General features: G+C 52.2%; 5 protein-coding genes across 5 annotated transcripts; 2 read left to right on the forward strand and 3 right to left on the reverse strand.

Moving 5' to 3' along the window:
- Nucleotides 1–50: 50 nt before the first annotated feature.
- On the reverse strand, nucleotides 51–1,452 carry J4E82_001716 (uncharacterized protein; the record flags this gene model as incomplete). Its single annotated transcript, XM_051728024.1, has 4 exons — nucleotides 51–463; nucleotides 522–624; nucleotides 685–856; nucleotides 911–1,452. The coding sequence occupies 4 exons, from the start codon at nucleotides 1,450–1,452 to the stop codon at nucleotides 51–53; spliced, it is 1,230 nt and encodes a 409-aa protein (XP_051592379.1).
- Nucleotides 1,453–2,222: 770 nt separating this feature from the next.
- Nucleotides 2,223–4,060, forward strand: J4E82_001717 (uncharacterized protein; the record flags this gene model as incomplete). Its single annotated transcript, XM_051728025.1, has 4 exons — nucleotides 2,223–2,396; nucleotides 2,444–3,212; nucleotides 3,268–3,669; nucleotides 3,735–4,060. 4 exons carry the CDS (start codon nucleotides 2,223–2,225, stop codon nucleotides 4,058–4,060), a joined length of 1,671 nt encoding a protein of 556 aa, XP_051592380.1.
- Nucleotides 4,061–4,902: 842 nt separating this feature from the next.
- J4E82_001718 (uncharacterized protein) lies at nucleotides 4,903–6,990 on the reverse strand (the record flags this gene model as incomplete). Its single annotated transcript, XM_051728026.1, has 2 exons — nucleotides 4,903–5,052; nucleotides 5,239–6,990. The coding sequence occupies 2 exons, from the start codon at nucleotides 6,988–6,990 to the stop codon at nucleotides 4,903–4,905; spliced, it is 1,902 nt and encodes a 633-aa protein (XP_051592381.1).
- Nucleotides 6,991–8,234: 1,244 nt separating this feature from the next.
- J4E82_001719 (uncharacterized protein) lies at nucleotides 8,235–9,528 on the forward strand (the record flags this gene model as incomplete). Its single annotated transcript, XM_051728027.1, has 2 exons — nucleotides 8,235–8,252; nucleotides 8,311–9,528. The coding sequence occupies 2 exons, from the start codon at nucleotides 8,235–8,237 to the stop codon at nucleotides 9,526–9,528; spliced, it is 1,236 nt and encodes a 411-aa protein (XP_051592382.1).
- Nucleotides 9,529–11,280: 1,752 nt separating this feature from the next.
- On the reverse strand, nucleotides 11,281–13,699 carry VPS27 (Vacuolar protein-sorting-associated protein 27; the record flags this gene model as incomplete). The annotated part of the gene is made up of 5 exons (XM_051728028.1): nucleotides 11,281–12,245; nucleotides 12,291–13,050; nucleotides 13,103–13,387; nucleotides 13,438–13,570; nucleotides 13,626–13,699. The coding sequence occupies 5 exons, from the start codon at nucleotides 13,697–13,699 to the stop codon at nucleotides 11,281–11,283; spliced, it is 2,217 nt and encodes a 738-aa protein (XP_051592383.1).
- Nucleotides 13,700–14,236: the final 537 nt, after the last annotated feature.

Below are 14,236 nucleotides of genomic sequence, written 5' to 3' on the forward strand. Positions count from 1 at the left end.
CGTCACAGTTGCTGTCACAGACATATATAACGTCCGTATTAGTCTCCAGTCTACAAAGCCTGGTAGACCGCCGACTCGATCTTACCCCATAGATTCAATACTTGCCCGTCTGCAAAAGGCAATAGCTGCGTGGCGACGATGCCAGCAACCCCCTTCTCTCGATCGCACCACCACCAAAGATTAGGTAGGCCTGCCCAAAATGCAGTGCTTGCAGATCTTCCGGTTGCGCCTGCACCGCTCAACATAAATGTCAACCCCCAACCCTGCGGGCCATTGCCAGGTACGGGATATATCTCCGGTATAGCGTTTGTCAGATCCGGCTTCGCAGCCGGGATGCTTTGACGTGCGAAGTTTGGAAATTGGGTGATCTGATTCTGGAACATGATTTCCACGGTTGACGGGGAGAGAATCTGTGCGCCGGTCGTGGGCGACGTGCCGTCATTTAGGAGCATTGCCAGAATTTCTAATGCATGTCAAACGCTGATCATTGATCACACAAAGGGTGAAAGAGCTGTGCTTACGGGCATATTCTCGGGGCTTTGCAAAGCACCCGGCTCCCCCGCTGTAGAAGAAGCTAGGTGAATGGCTCTCGTCTGGTAACAAAGGGCGTCTCAGCAGGTGGTCCTACCGCGGATAAACAGGTCAGTATATACCCTGTGACTGAATGCCAATCGCAGTGCTTACCCTCCTTGAGAGCTTTCCGTTTCCATCTCGGCTGTTCATATATGCCAAATTTCTCAACATCTCGGCGTGCGGCTTCATGGAAACATTCTTCAGTCCGAGCGGGGCGTAAATCTTTTCCTGGCAGTATTCTTCAAGCGTACGGCCTGTTGCTCTTTCCAATACTTTTCCTGCCCTGAGAACACCGCATCAGTACTTGTCTTATGCAGATTTCGTCCATTTTACATACCAGTCGATGCCGAGCCCATATTCCCAACCCTCGCCGGGTTGATGCACGAGCGGCTGCTTGATGTCGAACTCTAACCCGGAGAATTCGTCCCAACCCGCGGGTCGACTGAAGTCTCTTAGCTTCTCATTGAAGAAGGTGTATCCAAATCCTGCAGTGTGAGACAGCAGCATGCGGAGTGTGATGCCTCGCTTCTTCGGCACGAGAGTTCCATCGGCCTTCAAGACCTGAACCGCTTTCAGTTCTGGACAAAGCGATTCCACCTGCGCCGAGTCATCCAAGCTTAATACACCCCTCTCAACAAGCTGCATCACAGCAACGCCCACTATCATCTTCGTACACGATGCGATCCAAAACACACTATCGAGGGTCATAGGCTCATGGCTGCCTGCTCCACGTCTTCCGGCTGCATGGGAGAAGAGTTCCTTGCCATCCTTACCGACAACCACAACCACCGCACCCGGGATACCAGCTATCTGGTCTGTACATGCATCGTCGGCGGCTTGCGAAAGCTGGGACAGTGTCTGAGCGGATAGTTTGCTCATGCTGAAGTCTATCTTCTTCGAAGGTGAGACAAACGACTATCAAGTACAGGAATGCGCAGCAGTTCTGCTGTTCGATATTTACATTTCCTCGATGGTAAATACACGTCGCAAACACCTACGATCTCGATGTCAACGTTTGAGGCATTCCACTAATCCATCCTCGCCGGCACCGCAATCTCCGCAAAGAAGGGCAAAGTGAGCTGATGTGGAAGAGTCACATTACCTCCCCGCACCTCGCTAAACGCTTTCAAGGTCGATGTTGGTATTTTCTAATGCAAAGTGTCGATGATCCGCGCCCCCGCCCGTGCCAAGCTGTCGGTGTCGACTATTGCGGAAGTGGGTGCGGAAGCGCAGCCAGGTGTGTTCGCCGATACGATACATACGACAAAACGTACAGATCCTAGAAACAATAGTCTCGCAATAAGCCAAGCCTATCAGATTGCAAAATAAAGAATATCGCTTCATTCAGAGGCTGGAAAGTCATCTGAGCTGTGTAACGGGCTTACGGATACCCTTGCGGATGTCGACGGGTCCGCCGGATTAGAACTCCATTCGCTGTTTTAAGATGGGAAGCGGAAACGCAAGCGGAAGAACGGAGCCGGCGGCGACCATGTCTCTGTTTGTAGAGTACAACGTGTACAGGTACACATATTCCAAATGTGGAGAGCAGCTATGAGGATATAAGGTAGGTGTATTTGCGTGGGGAATAGTATACACTTTCAGTTCAAACCACTTTTCAGAAACTTCTTTGACCAACCTCTGATTCCGATATGAAGATCAAGACTGAACTCCACGAGTACGCTCAACGCCGCGGTACTACGGGGCCATACGCCGACAATCTCGATGTCGACGCCCTTGTTGTGGGCGGCGGGTTTGGTGGCATCTACTGCTGGTATGAGCTGAAGAAGGCGGGCTTCCACACTGTCATCTATGAAGCAGGCAATGTAATTCCATGCTACCTTTAACTTCAGGTCTCTACTGACATGCATAGGACCTTGGCGGCACCTGGAGATGGAACTGCTACCCAGGGGCTGGCGTGGACTCTGAGATCCCAGAATATCAGCTCTCTATCCCAGAGACTTACAAGGACTGGGTGTGGCCCAGCAACTATCCCGACTACAAAGACCTGCGTGCATACTTTGATCATTGCGACAAAGTCCTTGGTATCAAGAAGGAGACCGCCTTCAATAGTGTTGTGGTTGACGCCCAGTTCAACACCCGAGAGGGCAAATGGACGATCAAAACCGCTGATGGCCGCGCAGCAAAGGCCAAGTACTTTGTGGTTGCGGCAGGCTTCGCTGCTAAGCGTTACATTCCAGATGAATTTGTGGGAATTGATGACTTCCAAGGTATTGTGCACCACTCTTCTTTCTGGCCCGACATGAACATCGACGTTCGCGGAAAGAAGTGTGCTGTCATCGGTACAGGTGCGTCCGGTGTACAAATCACGCAGGCTTGGGGTCCTGTTGCTGGCGAGCTCAAGGTTTTCCAACGCACACCCAACCTAGCCGTTCCTATGCGGAAGAGAAGTCTCACCGCTAAAGAGCAGAACGACACCAAAGTGTTCTACCCCGAACTCTTCCGTTACCGGGAGAGAAACTTTGGTGGATTCTTGTATGGTCTTTACGAGAAGGGCACATTTGAAGACACCGAAGAAGAGCGAGAGAAGTTTTACCAGAAATTATGGGACGAAGGAGGTTTCCGCTTCTGGCTGGCCAACTACAAGGACTACCTCTTTGACATGAAAGCTAACAGGAAGGGTAAGTCATGTTATCTGTATCAAACATGTTATGTCAGCAACTAACATACACACAGCGTATGACTTTTGGGCTAAGAACGTGCGCACCCGCATTGGCGACCCCAGACTTCGAGACCTCCTCGCTCCACTAGAACCGCCTCACCCCTTCGGCGTCAAGCGTCCCTGTCTCGAACAGACCTACTACGAACAGTTCAACCGTCCGAACGTAGATGTTGTTGACATCAAGAACAACCCAATCGTTGGTTTTACCTCCAAAGGCATCAAACTGCAAGACGGCACAGTCCATGAGTTCGATGTCGTCGTTATCGCTACTGGTTTTGACATCACTACTGGCGGCATGACATCTATGGGTCTCAAGAACATTGACGGCGTGACTTTGCAGTCTCAGTGGAAGAAGGCGGCATATACATACCTCGGTACTACTATCGCTGGATATCCGAATATGTTCCATCTCTATGGTGAGACATGTCCTAGTATGAACTGCTTGTGAGACAAACACTGACTCTGTGCTTCCAAATTCTAGGTCCGCATGGTCCGACACTTCTTTCCAATGGTCCGACGAGCGTCGAAGTACAAGGTCGCTGGATCGTGGATGCTATTAAGCAGATTGAACGACAGGGCTTGAAGTATGTCAATCCGACAGACGATGCAAGTAAGAAGTGGAAGGCGCGCATCAATGAGTTGAGCGACAAGAGTCTTTTCCCAACAACGAAGAGTACATATATGGGCGGGAGTATGCCAGGTAAGGCTTTCGAGCAGGTCAACTACGCTGGAGGGTTGCCGGCGTATGCGGATGAGATCAGAGCCAAGCTGCCAAACTTCGAGGGCTTTGAAAAGGTGAAGAAGTGATTGGGAGGGTTGTAATGCGATGAGTTGACTGCGGAAGATGATTGTTTCTCTTTCTGGATTGCGGCATGTATTTACCTGCCTATGAGTAAATGCCTTGTTTCCGAGACTATTTGTTCCATGAGCGTGCTTTCCTCCAAACAGTGACAGTAGGTAAATGGTCCTGGAATTAGCGTCTGCAGCTTCAGGGATCTGGTTTAGATGGTGGCGTACCCGCATAGATGTGAAACTGTAGAGATATAAATCAATAGGAGAATGTACCGGACATCGCAACAGGTCGAGAGAGCGACCAACAGAGTGATGATTTAGACGCAACCAGCAGCATACTCAGAAAGAGGTCTATGGATGTAATATTTTCTATTTTGTTCTGGCCATGACGACACCTCGTTAAATCTCTCTGCTTATGTTTGATGTGACGAATTAGAAACCTAAGTTTGGCTGGCGCATGCGCCCCTAAAGGACAAGTATCAACGGCCCAAACCGATGATGAAAAGACTAACAAGAAACGAAGGGTATATGCCGCCAAAGCGAGCGGGACAATGAAGATACATGTAAACACCGGGAACTCCAAAAGCAGATAGCTGTAGATCTGGCTTTATGCTGCGCTTATTTTGGTGAAGATGACTTGACGTTGTCGTGATCCATAAAGTGGTGTTGGATGAGATGATGAGTGATATAGGGACGTCCATCGGAGTATGCTGGTGATCGTGTGACGTAATGAGTAACTTGCCGTTGGTAAGAACCAGTCGCAGTCGTCACAGCGCGATATTCGGCGCGGCAACCTCCTTGATGTTCGACTTCTCAACATCGCAGAAGGGGGCTTAAGGTTCGGCTCAGCCGGAGGCTCACACATACTCTGGCCAGTAGTTGTATGGCATAATGCTGGGACCCGTCCACTTCTCGCCATAAGCGTTCGTGCGCTTGCCAGCGATGAACCCGTCGTGAGCGTGTTCGAGGACCGAGATCCATGACGAAGGTTCAGGATGTTTCATCCACTGTAACAAATTGTTAGCGTGACTTCTTTCTACTTTTGTAGAGTACTAGCTTGCGATCTCCAGACACGAGCCGTTGCCAAGCTAGCTGCTGCAGGGACAGACGAGCTAGAAGCGCCAAAGCGGGGTTGAGGTGGCAACCACATATGTGAGAGAGCGACAAAGGGAGAAATTTCGGAGTAAGCTTACCTGATTGTGGATGTGGTAGGTCCAGGCACCCCGGAAGAAGTTCTCCAATGTACGGTTGTTGGGTGGGAATTTGTCTTCGGCCAAAACGTAATCAGTAATCACACCGGCCTTGCGAAGCTCAGCCTCTTCGTCAAGCGTGGCTTGAAACGAATCGGGATGTTCTTTGTCGCCGTGATTGGGCGTAGGTAAAGCAGCAGAAGCGGGCACATTTTCCTCCCCGCGTTTGGCTAATGCATCGCCAGCCGTCCTAAGCTCTTTGCGTTGCGCGTCCTTGAGGTCGATGCGATCTAGTTGGGGTCCATCGTAGCTCTCCCATTCATCCTTGACGCCGCCAATCTTGCCCTTGAAGACTGCGCTGTAATCGCGGATGCATGGTACTGTGCATCGTCCCTCACGGTCCCAGTTGAACTCGGTCCAGATAGGGTCGAAGGCAGCAGTCTCAAACATCTTGAACTCTTGATCGCGTCCGTCCTTCCAAGCCATACGACCAAGCACGCGTGGATGGAAGTTGACACCCATTCTGATGCCGCCGTAGAGCAAGTATGACGAGAGGGAGGAGTTCGCAGACAGTGACATGATGGCTGTGTTGTAGTCGCCAGGGTGGGGGTGTGCAGCCCATCGCTCTGCCCAAGAGTGCTCCTTTGGTAGTAGAAGCGGTCGCATGTCTCGGAGCATGAGAACATCCATGTCAAAGTAGGCGCCTCCATAGATATGCAACACGATGAAACGAACGGCATCGGAAACTGCGACTGGAAGGAAGGTCATCTGCTTTTGAGTGAGAACGAGCCACTGTTGACCAGTCTTGTCTTCGATGATGTTTTCGGCCACATCCTTCTCTCCCTTGGCGTTTACCGCTCCAGGTTTGCTGTAGTAGTCGAAGCCGTTCTTGTCCTCCTTGTCAGTAGCCAATGGAATGCGGCTGGGGAACTTCCAACCCTTGACAACAATGTCACCTCTGTCGACCAGGGGAATGAATCGGGCGAATAGGGCGTCCTTGTTGAGCATGTTTTCAACCGCGTTGGGGTTGTGATCGGTGTCGAGCCATAACCAAAGACGAGAGCAGGCCAGATTCTGGGTGTAGAGGTAGCTCTTGATGAATGCCTCGACTCTCCACGTAGCAGGTCCGGTCCAGTAGGTGTGAAACGGGATGATTGGACCTGGGCAAGTGCCGATGTTGGACCCGTTGGCAGCAATCGCGTCTTTTATAGGTGTATAGTTCTCGAGAGTCTTGCCGTGTCCGTCGGCGTCGATGAAGTCGGCCTTGCGGGGGTCTGAAGCACTGGCTCGGTCGGCGGGCTCTGGGAGGCTGTAGTAGCGGTCCTCGCCCTCAGCGAAGAACTTCAGACAGTCAAACGGCCTCCTCATCTTCTCAATCCCAGCATAAGTACCCCGGCACTCTTCAATCAGCATATCAATGTCGGCCTCGGTATCGACATGGGGGCGGGGACCCAAGTAATCGTCCTTGTTCTTTACAGCGGTGATAGGACGGTTGAAGACATTGGCGTGAGGGTTGATAGTAACGGTCTTGGTGGTGCCCGCAAACTTGACTTTGACTCCTGCCTTGGTCGTCTCGATCAATTCGGTAGGCCCAGCTTTGTCCAAGAAGGCAGGGATGCCAATCTTGCCCTTTGCGGCTACGGAAGGGTCGTTTATGAAGGTGATGACACCGTAGATGGCTGCGTAGAGCAATGCTGCCAGCACCAGATTCTTGCACAGTGTGAGAATTGCGCGGAGCTTGGATACTTCCGCCATATCGATAAGCTAACGGGCAACGACCCGAAGCAGAATTCCCAGGTATTACTCGGCAACCGCCAGTTTCTCGTATGCGTATCCGCCTTGTAGAGGTTTGAGGTGTGTCGTGGATGCGTTGTATGAAAAAGCACGTGTCAGACTGGCGGTCGGGGCTCGTCGCGACAAGCGTTTCGGGGGGTTGCTATGTTGGAACCACGAGTTTGTTGTCGCACAACCCAATCTTCGAAAAAGGCTATATTAAGAGGAATTACCGGGCGAGGTGTGCAGGCGCATGCATTAGGTGGTACCGAGTGTGGTGCTGCGCGGCTGTGTGAGGCTGTGAAGCGGATCGTAGGCGCAGATAGGCGGGATAGGATAGGTTGAGGGAGAGCCTGTCGGGATTGGAGCACCACAAGGAGAATCGCACACAGCGCAGCACAGCGGTCAAGGACAGACAAGAATGAAAGACAAGTCGGCACCAGGGAGCGGAGGCGGCGTAGAAATGGAATCAGGCTTGCGGGTTGTGGACTGCACCAGACCAGCTCCAGTTCGGGGTTGAAAGCAGCTAAACTAATTTCCCTGCAGGCCGCGCCACATACTGACCCGCGCACCACTTCCCCCCTGAGCACTACCGGACATTCGTTGATGGTTGACAGCTCTACTAACGTCTTTTGTTCTTTTCGCATTCGCTGGCACGTACTCGTATTTCGCGCACGCAAATTTCGAATTGCATGAGGTCGGAGCTCGTCGTCGATGCGCTTGGGTTGCGGCCGTCACCCCTTCCCCTAGGGCGGCTACTAACTACCGCCTACCGACTACCGCATCCGATTCGGGAAGCGACACACCCCAAGCGAACTGAGGTCTCTTCTCCCTCTTGCTTGCCTTGCCCGCCTTGCGCCTTGTGACTACACTGTGCCCACCATCGCTTGCATGCTCCACGTTAATGCTGCGATACTCCTGTCTAAAGGCTTCCACTGCCCTATCGTCACCCCAACTGTCGCGTCTTGCCTTTCGCACTGGTTCATGCGCTCTTCTCACACGCCCTTACTCGGCCGTCACCGCTCCACCACCATGTGAACGGGTCGAGATCCCTTCTCGGTCAAACGGCTCCTTTACAGTTGAGTAAGTATGCCTCTCGTCTATTTCTTCACATGACGTTGTTGGTCGCTCCTTCTTGCGCTCTCGTCGTTGCATTCGCCCGGGTAAACAGCCCGCGATGCTGCGCGATGACCTCACGGTGCTCGACTCCTCCATAATCCAACACCATGCCCCACCCTAAGCGAGTATCTTGAGATCGTGACTTCTGGGCGTCATCTTGGCTTGTCGTGTACATACTAACAGAGCTCCTACAGCGTGTTCCGTGCGCCAAAATCTTCGGCTCCGATCCTACTCTACCTCCCTCCAGGGCCAGTGGTAGAGAAAAGCCTGGAAGATGAGGAGCGCGTGATAACAACGCTACAAGACTCAAGTGCTGCGACTGTTGTCCGCATCAATTACCGCGCATCATCCTTGAACCAATATCCTACACCTTGTCATGATGTATTGCTCGGTTATGACTGGGTCTGCGAGCATTTGCTTATCGATGAATTCTCGCGACCCTATCTAGCCCGTCTTGGTGTATGCGGAGAACTCGTAGGCGGCTCCTTGGCAACGATGCTGGCCCTGACAGAGTGCCGCCTTGGAGAGAGTCGGATTGGTGCCGCAGCTGTCAATAACCCAATCGTAGATTGGGTATTCCCAGACGAGCTTGCAGTCATCCAACCCGAAGATCTCCCAGAGCCTCAGTATGGCGATGAAACACAACTTCCTGCCGACGAAGACCTGGCTGGTTCGTTAGCGATTCGTGAAGCTGTAGAAAACCTGCAAACTGAACGCAAGCGACCCAAGAAACGTTCCCCAAAAACACCACCTCCGACGTCTTGGCAGGCTAACAGAGACAACACAATCATACCTGCTAGGACTCTGTCGGAGCAGCGTGACGTCCTCTTCAAGAAGCCACAAGACTATTTCGATCGATTCGCTTCACCCATCCACTTCTTTCGTTCTCCCCATGCCCAACTAACCTTTCCACCACAAGACGACATCTTCGCGTCGCTGCAACCCGATATACAGCCCCTCGACCCCGAGATTCAGATGGCCCTCAACCACTATGCTACTTTTGAAGAAGCAGTCAAAGCCCCGCCAGCAATACCCACGTTGAGCAGATGTCGTGCTTACGCGCGAAACTACCCCCCAGGTGGTACCATGCCACTAAGCTTACCAGTGTGGAACATTACTACTGGCCTGCAGAGTCCGCTATCCGATACCACACACGAGCTGGCGAGGATGCTACAACGCAGCATTGCGCGTCAAATTCTGAAATCGCATTCTGGCCGGTCGAGATGGCTTGATGCGGCAGAGAAGAGGCAATACGAAGATATCGCCAAGGGGCGAGTAGAAGTAGATTCGCACGAAGGCGTAGGTCTTTGGACTCAACCAGACGCGGATGTAGAACAGAACCCACAATTACAAGAGATAGGAATTTGGATGAAACAACGCTTGGAGCCAGGCTTCGTCTAAACAATGAAAGATTGTTGAATCTTGCCAAACTCCACGCCAGGTTGCCTCGCAATCTCCAATGCTTGAAAAACTGGATTTGCATGCTCATTGTCATCCTGAATGTAGGGACAATACGCAACTACAGCGTTTCCCGAACAAACGAACAAAGCGATACAACATGCCGGATCTGGGCAAAAGAACCTATGTTTCAATGACGAACAGGTCAGACTGTTAGCATACAAAGCCTACACAACCGACATGAACACCTCGATACAACATTAACGCTTACTGGAAGGCTTAACTAGCTGGACGATGCATATGTGCTGTTCTACGTGGTAGGTATCTTATGTCTAACACAGCAACGATGGCCACAACTTCAACAATCACAGCATTCGTCACAAGAGCAACAACATCCGTGATGATCGGACGAAATCGCACACTCGGCCAGCGACCCGCCGTGACCCCCTATAGCTTCACTAAACCCAGCACATTCCCACTTCTCATCCTCTCCATCTCTATTCTTATAGTTGACCATTTTACCCACCGCCGTCGCCTGAAGATCTCAGCGACACAACAGGAAGAGCGAGAACTAGCAGAAGCATGGCAAGAGCCCTGGTTAACAAAAGACTGGTCTACATTGTATGGGCTCATCACCCTAGCTCATGAGCGTGAGATCGCACCCCAGCATACACCTTTCCGCACCGAGTATATTTCCACACTACAGGCAAGGTATAAGAGACCGCAGCGGTGGGCACTTAAGCTATTACTAGAGCGAGGCGTGATCCCGCTCCGCATCGACGATGGTGGAGTCGCAACCACCTGCACGCAAACCTGGGGCTTAACTTCTACGTTCCCTTACATAACCATCCCGCTATACCAGCAAACAAAAAGCAGAGCATATTTTGAGTTCCTCATTCCACATCCCGAACGAGCGGAAGTGACGCGACTAATCAACATCCTCGGACAAAACAGAATGGGCTATGGCATCTCAACACAGACCTACAATTCTGTCACTCAAACATCCCAGACTTCAACCGCCAGCAATGAGCGGAATCGACCTAAATCTGGACCAAGCTTTCCTCTTTCTAGTGGAGCACAGTCCATGTGTGAGGCTTTACTTCCTCTTTTGCCGGATGGTCATATATCACGAGCACGAGGTACACATGTCGATAGACTGGATAGTTATCTCAAACCCGGGCCGGACACAGAAGGCAAGCAAGATGACTGGATGCAACCAGACGTACGCATGGCAAGGGCGCCGTTGTTGTGTCACAGCAGCTGGGCTATCGTGAGGCTTGAAGCACCGCATTGGGGGTATGTCGAACTGGACAATTTTGTGTTGGGGGCTGTAGAGGAGAGTAGAATAGAAGATAGATGGGTGAGGGCTGTTTGTGAAGGTCGCGCTATGAAAGAGTTGGAGAGATTTGGGCTAAATATCTGAGTGAACGATACTGACATCAAGAGAGGCTTATCGATTTACATAAGTGTGCAAGTAGAAAGTATGGAGAACATGTATAGTTACAGATATATTCGTCTGCACGTCATTATCGGTTGTTGAAGACGGCGCAAAGTTGGTGTTACGCCGGTGATATTTGAGATTATGTTAAGACGTAAATGCCTACAAACGATGACGAAGCTCAAAGAACGATCCTGTCACCAGTCTTTTTGGAGACGGTCAATCGCGCCGTTCCATTACGAAGCGCGTAACCCAGAACTTGCTGGTCATTTTCCCAAAGCAAACCTTTAGCTCGGGAAAGAGCCCAGTCTACCTCTCTACAAATCAATCAAAGGCTCATCGGCAGCCTTCTGCTGTTGAGCGGGCAACTGATTCTGCGGTGCAGATGGGAAACTCTCAGGTCCATACCCACCTGTCGCGTAAGGTGCTGCCTGCCACGCCGAAGACTGTGGAGCCTGCTGAGGCGCTTGTTGCTGCTGTTGCCAGTACTGTTGTGGTGGCAGCGCTGACTGCTGTGGAGCCTGCTGTCGCTGTTGTTGCTGTGGGGGTGCTTGTTGCGGCGCCTGCTGAGAAGCTTGTGGCTGGTCTTGTCTGGGGTATGGTGGGTTCTGCCACGCAGTCGTAGGTTGTGCGGGTGGTGAAATGGGCGTTTGCTGCGGTGGAGCACGAGCATATGCTTGCGGAGAAGGAGGTTGCTGTTGCTGCGAAGGTTGAGAGCCGTAGCTTTGAGTACGTTGCATGGGGGGTTGAGAGGGTTGCGCAGCAGCGCTGTCACCATAGTAGAAGCTTGCGCTTTCCGCGTCGGAAGGTGGTGCTTGTGGTGGATATGCAGAAGACTGTTGTGGGGGATATTGCTGATTCGAAACTTGGCGCTGTAGTTGTGGCGAGGCTGGATTTGGATACGAAGTATTCGGTGGCGGTTGTGCAAGGTTAGGGTATGGTTGCGATGGTTGTTGATATTGATCCTGAGGCGGAGCATACGACTGTGGACGCTTGTCGAAACTGCGGTATGGAGCTTGGTAGCCGCCACCGTATTGCGATTGGGGTTGTCCGTAAGCACTTGAAGGGGCCGCGTTTCCTGAGTAGTAGTTCTCTCCAGACCCATCTGGCGCTCCTGACTGCTGTATGCTGGGGTATAGGTTGGACGCCGGCCGTTGTGTGGAAGCAGGCAGACCATACATGGCGTTGGCCTGGTTGTATGTGCTCGACAGTCTTTCCTCGAGCATGCGATCGTAGTACCTGACAACTGTAGATAGCTTGGCGTGTAGGTCAAGTAGTGTGTCTGTTCTTGTTAGCGATGTTCAGGCTACCAGGAGGACTTACGTACCATGCTTGCTCATAGTCTCGCCATAGGTGCGCGCAAGTTTCGGTCTCAGTTTCCCAATGCTCTCGTACAGCTCCTGTATTTGTGGCTCCCTGAGAATAGTGCCAGGGGCCTGGTGTTGTAACCGGTCCACCAGTGTAGAGAACAGATTGATATTCTCCGCTTCGACCGGAGTGAGCTCATAGTCGTTTTTGGGCGCAACAAAAGGTGCTGATCCGCTTGCGTTGGAAGCCTGTTCCCGGAAGGTCGTGGAGTATTTCTTCTTCTGTTCCTCCATGTCCGCTAAAGAAGCTGCAATAGCGGCAGCCAAGTCGGCATCTTCCTCCTCTTCAGGCTGCTTTTTTGTTGTTCCATTGGTCGGCTTGGACTGCTGCAATTGCGCCTGGGACACAAAGCCAGAAGAACTGTTGCCCTTGGCTTCGTCCAAACTCATCTCCAGCGCTCGCTTCAAGTCTGCATCGAAGCTGTCCTCGACGCGCGCATTGCGCGGCTCCATTGAACCCTGATACAGTGTCCGTTGTGGTCTGGGCGTATCGAAGACCCTTGAAAGCGGTGTTCCTCTCGATCTCTCGGTAAGCTTCGCATGACATCCATCGTCGACACGCACAGGGTCCATGATGCCGAGATGGGGTAACGGGATGCTTTTGCTCGAACACGCGCCACAGAAGACGTTTCCGCAATTGCGACAGTGGTGCTTTCGGTTGGTGAAGGTGAAGGGCGTGCGGCATCGCATGCAAACGTCGGAGTCGGTCCACTCTGGGGGCTGTACAAGTGTCAGTCGCTGAAGGTGCCTGAGATGTCTGGAGGGCATTTACCGCACTACTATCTAGCATGCTGCTGGAGATGTTCTCCTTGGGAGGAAAGTGGTAGCCTTCCCGTTGCAGACTGTGGTAGACCTCGTTGATGTAGCTCAGGTTGTGGCGCCCTTCAGCAGCAGTCGCCCATGATTGTATAAGCTCGAGCATCTTGTTCTTGACATCATTATTGGGCGCGACGGTTGGAGGTGCCTTCAACAGGGACGTCAGGTTGTCGAGGAACTCCCGTGAGGCTATCTCTTGGATGAAGTGGGCGCCGCCGTTCTTAACGCACGTGTCGGTAAGCTATAGCGGATCAGCAGAAATCCAAGATGTTTTCAAAGATGCAGTCGTACATTCAGAGTGGCGAGTTGAACGTTGGGGTTCTTGTTCCCTATCCTCTTCTTCAATGCGCGCATGGCATCTCTAGGCTGCACTGTCTTGGACCGAATAACGTCGGATATCTCGAGATTGAGGGGCATATCCTCTCTGGTACATATCAGCATGTATATAGAAGCCGTGTATATCTTGAGGAAGCTCGTACAAGCTCGAAGATGTGGCGCGCTCGATCTGCTCGTCGAGCGCGCTCGTGGTCGAGGACCCGAACCAGCCCGCCATGGTGTTGAGGCACGCCCAGTTGGGGGATGGTTTGCAGATTATCAAAGGTGTAGAAGTGTATCCGGATGCTGACTTGGGTCTTGGAATAGCGCAGCGATTCGGGTGAGATATAGCGCGCAGTGATAGTAGTAGTGAAGGTTAGGTAGCAAGCTGTCCGAGGTCAGGGTCTTGGCGATGACGCCGGACGGCGGCCATGAGCCGCATCGACCGACACATGCTCCAACCCTGCCTACAGCGGGAGAGCCATACACGCCCGACACTTTCACTCCAGGCACCCAACTCCTCCCGGAAATTGCTATTGTAGCCGCTATAGAATCACTGCCCGACTACACAACGCTGTGCCCAATCACCTGACACCCGATTCGCCCCGCATCCCCGATCAACACTGCCTCTCTACGCACACGTATTCAATTACGGCCACGACCATATCCTGGTGCGCCTTGCTTGGAACCTCTCGAACATGCACGCCTGCCCACCGTCTAAAGTGCGTTTATGAGTGCGGCTGCTCCTCGGCCGCCCTCAGGACCTCTGCCCGCC

Source organism: Alternaria postmessia (assembly GCF_024291825.1).
Source record: "Alternaria postmessia strain BMP 2775 chromosome Unknown scaffold_6, whole genome shotgun sequence".
Classification (NCBI taxonomy): Eukaryota; Fungi; Ascomycota; class Dothideomycetes; order Pleosporales; family Pleosporaceae; genus Alternaria; species Alternaria postmessia.